Source organism: Monopterus albus, unplaced genomic scaffold (assembly GCF_001952655.1).
Source record: "Monopterus albus unplaced genomic scaffold, M_albus_1.0 scaffold62.1, whole genome shotgun sequence".
NCBI lineage: Eukaryota > Metazoa > Chordata > Actinopteri > Synbranchiformes > Synbranchidae > Monopterus > Monopterus albus.
Genome location: NW_018127942.1, coordinates 189,908 through 199,126, shown reverse-complemented (window position 1 = coordinate 199,126; position 9,219 = coordinate 189,908). Strand labels below are relative to the sequence as shown.

Here is a 9,219-nt window from a genome sequence, read left to right as displayed (position 1 = left end):
TCTGACTTTTTTTATCTGTGAAATATTTGTTCTCCATGATCTATTGCATTCTGTACTTTTGCACACATCAACCCTAACACAATGCTTTGATCCCATGTGATCAGGACACTTTCTGATCAGTTTTGTTATGTCGTACCTCCACCTCACAGGTGAAATCGGTCCCGTCCAGGAGTGCCACTTGGCACACCACCAGCTTCATCTTGGTCTTCCTCACCAGACGAAGAGGAGATGGGAAAATGGACATCTGGCCTTCTCCTCCTCCCTCCCGTTCAGTTTTCACCTTTTCCTCCAGCTCTTTCTTCTGCTCTACTGCTTTGTCCCCCTGTGTTGTCTCGTTGGCCTCCTCAGGACTTTTCATAGCACTTTCTTCCTTGGCAGGCTGAGTGTGTGAGATAAGCAAAAAAAATGTCAAACCAGGTTTCTCCACTGTGGCTGTAGAAACCTAAAAAAGTCAAAAGAAGAGGGCACCCTGCTTCCTCACTCTACTCTTGTAATTCCCCTTCTAGTCACACTTGGCTCTTTGAAACTGCGGGCGTTTCTTTTGGCCTGGTCGCTAAAAATGTTGATGTCACTGGGTGGGCCTGGGTGGCTTAATGTGATCGCTGGAAGAGTTTGTGTCTGTACATGTGTATGAGGCAGAATAGCTCTGTGTGTGTGTGTGTGTGTGTGTGTGTGTCTTTCTGAGCAGTAGTTTTAAACAGTTTGCAAGTATAGTCAGGGAACTTTTACACTGTGAAAACTATCATCTAATATCTAATAACACTTTATCCCTGGCTTTCTTACTCAGTATAGAGATTAGTGACTTTATGTGCATGTCCCCAACAATATGTGGCTGACTGAAGTAGGAGGACATTTGTTTAGGCAAAATACTTGTCACCTACTTACTGCTGGAAAACAGATTTAGCTTCATATCTGTGATTATTAACTGACCAACTAACTAACTTGCAGCAGGGCAGAATATTTATATTGATAAGATACAGATATGGTTCTTTGCAGTATTTCCCACAGTATTTGCTAGTAAATAAGGAAAATGGTGGGGCCTTATTAAGCACAAGCAAATATATTACAATCTATTCACAAATGACTGTGAATGGTCCAACAACCTGTGTAGTGTAAATCTGAGTGCAGTATGCATTTCCAGATTAAGCAACAAGATACAGACATTCCCAAACACTACAGTGATCCAAACTGCAGCAGTGCACCCTCACTGGGAGTAATCATTCTCACTCAATTGAACATATTAAAGGAACAGTTCAACATTTTGGACAATATTGTTAACCATGCATTGTGGAACGATATACAGAGAACTCTGATATCAAGTCAAGACTCCCATGTAATCTATTTATATTAACAAGAGGTGGCAATAAGCCAGATCTGTTTTCTTGGCTGACCTGTTGCTGACCCTGATGTTCACCAGGGTTAGCTACACTAGCTATTAGCCACACATCACATTGGCACACCACACACACACACATCACATTAACCACACTCAATTTTATAGGTTTGGCCCCTGAAAAGTTGGCTAGTTGAATCATTGCATCGTTACGCTCTGCATGTAATTACTAGCTTTCATACCGAGATTGACTGCTGGCTGCCTGGCAATCTCACTGTCCAACAATGTCCAACGACTGGTTGAACTACTGCTTTCAGTGGTGGGTGGATTTCTATTTATGTATTCAGCGTTATCAACACCTGTCAGTTCCCAGCCCCTGCCCCACAGAAAGATAACAGGCATTGTAATATTTGCTACTGGGCCACAATGAAACCATATGATTCAGGATAAGATGAGTAATAATTATGTGACTTTATACACAGTAATAGACAGATTTTGCTGTAATTAACAAACTTGTCCATCTGTGTTGTATTTTTCCTCACCCCTCCCACCACTCATAGATCAAGCAATCTTTGTGTGTTGGGAGAACAAACAGAGGGAAGCATTTCAACTCAAACTTAAAGTAGGTAGGTTGTCGCTGTCTACTTTATCTCCGAGCTTGTGTACCATTGGTGTATAGAGAGCAATTAAAACATATGAGCAGTACCTCAGTGTCAGCGATGGCATTGGAATTCGATTCTGCTTCTTTTGTCTGCACTTGCTCTGACTTTACTGCCTCTTTCTCTTCCACTTCCTCTGCGTGCCCGTTCACTTCTGGAGCAGGCCCCTCCTCTTCCTGTGTCACCTTGCTAACAGCTTCCTCTGCGGGTAGGACCTCCTTGGTTGGGGAAGTCTTTATGGGTCAGGAAAAAAAATACAGCCATCAAAAACCCAGCCTAGATATTCATTACATGAGTATTGCTGCTAAATAATTTAAGCTAGGTTTTCTACCAACTGTGACAGTATAATAACAAGGGTGTGTATTCACTGTACCTGGCTTTGTGACTTCTGCTTCTTAAGCCATGATGGCAGGTAGCGAGATATTCCTTTGCCCTCTTTCTCCTTCTCCTGTTCTTTCTCCTCCTGTTCTGCGTTCGCTACTTCCTCAGGCTTTCCAGATGCCTTCTCTGATTGGTCCAGCTGAGCAGCTGACTCCTCTGCTTTCTCCTTCACCTCTGTCTCAGAGCCTGCTTCTGTTGTCATGGTGATAAGTCAAACCTGCAGAGTGAGAAAGAAGAGCAATGGAGGGGTGTCAAATTAAAATAAATAAATAAATTTCACAGTGACAACATTTACTGGGTATATCCTAATATCATCATCTTTAAAAACACTTACACTTGTACACTAGTTCACTTATTAAAATGATCCTCTATCCTATTCATAACTTCAAGGACACCAGTTTGTTTTACCCGTTATTGTATGACAGCGAACTGGAAAAAACTCTGAATGCCCCACTGATTTTGGCACCAATATTAATCTGGGTTATCATTTATAAATGACTCACACCATTGCATTGCTTCTGGTTTTAAGTGCAATCAATATTTTCTTTACAACAGGAGAAACTCTTGTTATAATGGGAGTAAGTTATTAGGAACTTATAAAACACCAAAATTCAATAGATGAGTGTTATAGACTGTAAGATGCAGTAACTGATTCTGGTCCTTTGGCTCACAGCTATGAGCACATGAGCTCATATCTGTTTGAAACATTAGCTCTTGGGCTGTCCTGCCTCTTTTTCACACATACACAAAAACAAGAGTTTAGGATGCCATTATTTCATGCACTGAGTTTCATTTGGGTCAAAAGCTGGTTACAAACAGTCAAACACACACATCTGTGCATGCACACACAAACATGGAAAAATTACACAATTCTTAATATGTGAGTCATTGGTTTTACCCTGCAGCTGTGGTCAACACACACTCTTCAACCCAAATATCTTTGGCAGCATTGTCCACACACACCCAGTCACAGCAACAGACACAGTTCTACAACACTCATTTGTTGATAACACTAGATGCCCATGACACTGATCTGGATTGGGAGTTGAGGTCACAGTGTGCAGTGCTGCCTACTAAGGGGGTTCTACTTTGATACACAGCCTGTTTTGCTCTGGTGTGTGTGTGAGCGTGTGTGTTTATACACCACCATTGATAGGTTATGCTTGATTCGTATACGATTACGTCATTGCCTTCTGCAGTCCTTTTAGTTTCTAACCTTTTTTTTTTTTTCCCACCAATGACAGTATGTCTTTCTGGCCCTCTGAGGCTCGGACTCTATTATTCATTACACCATCTGCATATTAGGTGAGGGAGTCTTTGCACATCTGCCAAGCTAAAGCTCAAACCGTTGCTGCAACAGACAGGAGAACATGAGGCAGGGTCTATAAAGATGGAATCTAGAGGACAAGGTAATCCTTAGAGCATTTAATAAGCAACTCTCACTTGGACTTAAAGGATGTCTTTATTTCCACATCACCTAGAGAAGCAAACACTAAACAAAGCATTATGCAGAGAACACTGCTGTATTAACACACAGTACAGTTCAGCCATATGGATTAAATGAGGAAATACATTTTTATTGTTTTATGTTTAGTTTCTATTATAATTTTATAACCTACTTTTATGTGAGACTATGGCATTGGCTGGACGTAAGCAACACCCGTACCTACAGCTATTAGCTACACCACCACTGCCTCTTCTTACTCTGATGAAGACACCACTTAGTCAAAATTTTAGTTGCTGCATCTTATCAGTTCCTCCACGATGTGATTTCTGCCATCACAATTTTGTTTAATCTTCATGCATTCCCCTACTTTCCCCTTTCACCTATCATTTCAGTTCTCTGCACAAAATGTCAAGCCCAACGTCACTAAACTCACTTCCTTGTCTCTGAAGATGCAGACGTGTGACACCAATGTCTCACATTTAACAAAAAATCCTAATAAAGACCATTCAATTCCCAGATGTTCTGCACAAAAGTGGGGGTAAACTGTTCTATATGATGCGTAACATTATGGTCAAAGTCACTGCCTGACAAACACTTCAACAAAACACACCCAGAGTATGACTGGAACGCCTAGAAACATTGCAACATGCATCACAGTTGTTTTTTTTTTTTTAATAAAAACTGCTGTGCTCCAAATCCTGCTGTCTCCATTTTACTTCCTAGCCATCTTACCGGTTGCCTGACTCTCTGTCTGCTCTGCCACCTTCAATAAGAGATGACATGGACGCACACACACACACACACACACACAAAATCACATTGCAGCAGAGGTGTGCAGGGAGGGGACGGAAATAAAAATAGAATAGGTCTCCTTACCATGGAGGGGAGGAGAAGAGATGAGGGCATGTGCAAATTTTACAGAGGCAACACATGCACTTGTGTAGATAAGGAGAACAAAAGACTAACACTACTGACTTCTCTCTTATGAAGAGCTAATACCATAGATGACAAAACAGGATAATCCTGGTGATACATTATATTTTAATTTTGTCAACAATGTGCATGAAGAGATCAAGAGAGCCAATATACAACACCTTCTGACTTCCCAACAACCACTGGACAGACAGCCATGAACTTCAGCACAAATGTTAGCATGCTAACACACTAAATTAAGATGCTAAACATGTCAAACATTATTTTAGAATGCTGACAATGTTCATGCTGGGATAATTTCCTAAAATAGATTCTGAGAGGTTATTTTTCCAAGAGTACTGCCAGTGTATATTGCCCAGCAATCAAGAACATCTATTTTGAAGTGCAGTGTGCACCATGATGACATTGTTGCACATGCTTTAGATATGGAAAAAATAGAATTTGTGAAATGTTCATGACAGGTTGCCATCTGTGCAGGGGGCCCAAAGAAACGATAAAATCAGTTTGGGCTTTTTGGCTTTTGTTCTAAGCGCAATGTCTTCTTCAATCTACCCAACCCTAAAGTCATCAAAACAGGTCTGTTACCACCTACTTAACTGTAGCTCCCACTCTTCTGAGACACTGGGTCTCTCAGTGGACTAGCATGCAGTGTGTGTGTGAGAGCAAGAGAGCAAGAGAGGGAGCTGGCATCTGAGTGCAGCTTTTTGCAAGATGTTCGTCACGGCCACTTAGGCCTGCTTGAAACTGGCCCTCTCTCTCTACAACTGTATAACACCGGGAACCTTGTTCTACCTCTTTCACAACTCATCCTTTCCTCATCTCTATCCCTTTCTTCTGGGGCCCCCTTTCAATCCCCTCCAATCCACCACTCGTATTATCTCCCCCCTAAAACCCCTCCTCTTGCTCTCTTCTTCCCACAGTCCATGTAAACAATGAAGTTGACATTACTGCGGCCTCTCTTCATATAGACCAATACACTCACATGCTGAAGAGTTTATGGCAGGATCTGTATCCAACACAAGTCATTGTTATGTAGCTGACAGTCAAATATTCATGTGGATTTTTCCCACCACTTGAGCTAGAAATTTGACAGCAGCTTCATATAAATGAGATGAAACTCATTCTGCCATTTAAATTAGACGAGGTACTTCAGTTTGTGCACATTTTTCTAATTCAACTCCACTGATCTTTCTGTCTAACACTTAGCATGTTGCAGCTCACTTCCTCATCTTACCTCATCTCTTATCTTCCTATGAACTTACATATTTGCTGGCTACTTGCTGTTGAAGGAGGTTTATCAGTCTGCATTTGGCAAATTAACATCACACATAGTTGTACTAAAGAAGAAAAACTAACATTTTACTGTGCCTAACAACACTGATTAAGCTTTACTGCAGTAAATCTGCCCATTCTCAACCAATGACATGCTAGACCTGTCCTGTTTTTGGTTAAAATGAATGGTTAAAGGAACTGATGGACACAACTAACAGCCTTACCTACTGTTGTTTCTGTTGCTCTCTCCTCTTCCCTTTCCCCCCTTCTATTTTCCTTCTGTTTGTTCAAGCTTGCTTTTTCCACTTAAATCTTTCTCTTCTGTTCTTTACTTATGCCGATGTCCGTTTCCTTTCCTTCACTTTCTCTTCCCACCTCTTAGCAAATGCCTGCCCTACAAACTGTCATTGCCATCTTCTCTCTTCCATCCTCTCCTCCTCTCTCTCCCTCGGCGCTCTGCATCTGCTTTCCCCCGGGACTATCGCTCAGAGAAATGAGGGCGAAAAATGAGAGAACATGAGAGGGTGGGTGGTTGGAGAGCAGACGGCAAAGAGGAGTGTTTGAGAGAGAGGAGCAGAGGCGAGAGAGAGGTGGAAGAGGGAGAAAGGAGAAAGGAGAAAGACCGCACCTAATATGCATGCATTGTATGTCTGATGGACACTGTCATGGAAATTACAGCTCCGTTTCTTTCATTCATTCTTCACTACACATCACTAGAAGAGCTAATATTCTTTTAACATCGTACTTTCAATTAACCCACAATCTGTCACTTCAATATTTATCAAAACTCATTATAAAGCTGAAGCATAATCTCTTTTTCTCCAACACATCATTTGTGGCTGAATCACATTAATCTTGGCTTCTTAGTTACAATCCCTCAGAGAAGCTCCACAACACAAAACCTCATGTTAAGTAGTTACACAGAATAACACCAAGGAAGATGCTCCAACCACCAGATTTTTCAGGTTTGGCTAAAAATACCTGTGGTGGGCCTCTGGCTTGACTATATGAGACTACATCCTCATTTCCCCATCTTGAGCGTTGCCATTTGAAATCGCCACACTGCAGCCTAGCCCCAGCTAGGGGCTCATGTACGTATTACATACACTCAAGTCACAGAGATAACCCTTCCGCTAACTTGGGGAATTGGTACTTGCTGACCGTTTTAACCCCGTACCATCATTTAACAGCTGTCACCCACATTCTGAAGATATTCTCTGAACCCTCATAGCCTCTTCTAACAATGACGAATTAAAAATAATCCAGTCCAGGAAAAATATAATTTTATTCTGTTTCTCAGCTATATCAACTCTTCACATATAAACAAAGAGGACACAGGAAACTACATTATCGCTCTGGGTTTTTGTGTGAAAGCGGCTTTACTTTCACCAAAAAAAAGCAAGAGAGAAACATCACTTCCTGTTAGGGTCTATGACGATGCAGAAAATACCATCATTTCTGTGACTCGAGTCTATATAATATATGAGAGCTGGGGCTAATTGCAGACACAAGTCAAACAAACACACGTACAACTTTATTGCTGTACGCCTGGGTTTCAACGATCGTTTCCATAACAACACCTGCCTGGCCTGTGGCTGAGAGATAAAATTTTATGAGACAGTGATACAAAATTGAGTGCAAAAGTCATACAACGGAAAGAAAAGGCAGAGGTAACCTGTCCAGTGGTTTTGGGTTTATTCTGATCTGATAAAGCAGATATGACAACTCTCAGTCTAATATAAAAACATATACAGTACATACTCGCCCACCGCACTCTGTGGGGCAGAGAGGGGAGGAACGGGTTTCCATGGCAATGACATTCACAGACTATAACAACTAATCCCCATGGAGACAAGAGATTACTGCAGCAAAAATACAGATTAGCGGACAAGCGTGGAAGTGACAATAGAGATTACTACCATACCTAAACTCATTTCAAACCGCACCAGATTTACAGCAGCTCTTACATGGCAAACCTACAGGAACTGTGGCAGCTACTCTCCAGGCACTCCTCTCATCCACACTGATGCATCACACCCAATTAAAAGGTACTTGGTTTAACATATATGTATCTACTCTATATCTGTGTGTCTGCTACTTCAGTTTTACTTATGATACAGTACTTCTGTCCATCCACTCAATGTTATTTTTGTCAACCCAAAAACAGTGTTAGCTGTAGCTAGTAGCATTTGCTCCAGATTGTGTCAAGATACTTCTAGATTACTGTGTACTTCAAAACCCACAAATATCAAATAAGTTCTCAGCTTCAGGGAAGAGCTGTAAGTACTACACCATTCCAACCCATTGACCCACAAACAGCACAGAAACCAGACAGACAACAATATCCGGTTTATGTGTTTAGACCATAAACCGGATATAAAATTAATGATGCATTACCACTTCCCTGCACTATGTAAGTATTGTAAATATAGTAGCTGCTATTTTGGCTTTTTGCAACCAGATTATTTGCAGTAGCAATGAGAAGTTTATTGACAGCATCAGGCCGCCAATCAAAGCTGTCAAATCATCCAAAATATACCCATTTTTATATCATCTATTAGCTTATCAACAAACTTACCAGAGCTATAACCACTGTACACACAAATCAGCATGATATCCAACAAAAACGGGGGAAAATTTACTGGTTGGTACTTTGAGCTTTTTGTTTGGCCCATCCACTAACATGGACAGGGCGATATTTGTGACTTACACTGCAACCAGCCACCAGGGGGCGATCGACTCATGGTGGCTTCACTTTTACTAACTATGCTCAACCTTAATCACAGTGTGGCTGTTTCTGACAGCTGATGTACATGGAGCGTAATGGGTTCAAGTAAACAAAGAGAATAAGAAATCATTTGGTTTGAGACTAATGAATTAATTAATCCATTCCTGGGCAGCACGGTGGCGCAGTGGTTAGCACCGTCGCCTCACAGCAAGAAGGTTCTGGGTTGAGACTGAGGGATGAGACTTTTCTGTGTGGAGTTTGCATGTTCTCCCCGTGCTTGCGTGGGTTCTCTCCAGGTACTCCGGTTTCCTCCCACAGTCCAAAGACATGCAAGTTAGGTTGATTGGTGTCTCTAAATTGCCCATAGGAGTGCGTGTGTGCGGTTGTGGTTGTTCGTCTATGCGTTAGCCCTGCAATGGATTGGCGACCTGTCCAGGGTGTACCCCGCCTTCACCGGCCGGCCCGG

At 41.8% G+C, this 9,219-nt stretch overlaps 1 protein-coding gene across 10 annotated transcripts in view; it reads right to left on the bottom strand.

Annotated features, from left to right (window-relative positions):
• The window catches only part of epb41l2 (erythrocyte membrane protein band 4.1 like 2), a 53,511-nt gene that overhangs the window by 35,623 nt on the left and 8,669 nt on the right, over window positions 1-9,219 (bottom strand). For 9 of the 10 annotated variants that reach the window (XR_002275236.1, XM_020603806.1, XM_020603804.1 and 6 more), the window contains exons 2-4: window positions 2,366-2,590; window positions 2,040-2,225; window positions 137-379 (exon numbers count right to left, since the gene is read on the bottom strand). Coding sequence is in view for 9 of the 10 variants with exons in the window: in XM_020603806.1 (XP_020459462.1) it covers window positions 137-379; window positions 2,040-2,225; window positions 2,366-2,575 (639 nt within the window). In the remaining variant the exon portion in view is untranslated. Of the gene's footprint in view, window positions 1-136; window positions 380-2,039; window positions 2,226-2,365; window positions 2,591-6,249; window positions 6,470-9,219 lie in introns of those variants that run through there. The other variant, XM_020603805.1, reaches the window with a different exon arrangement.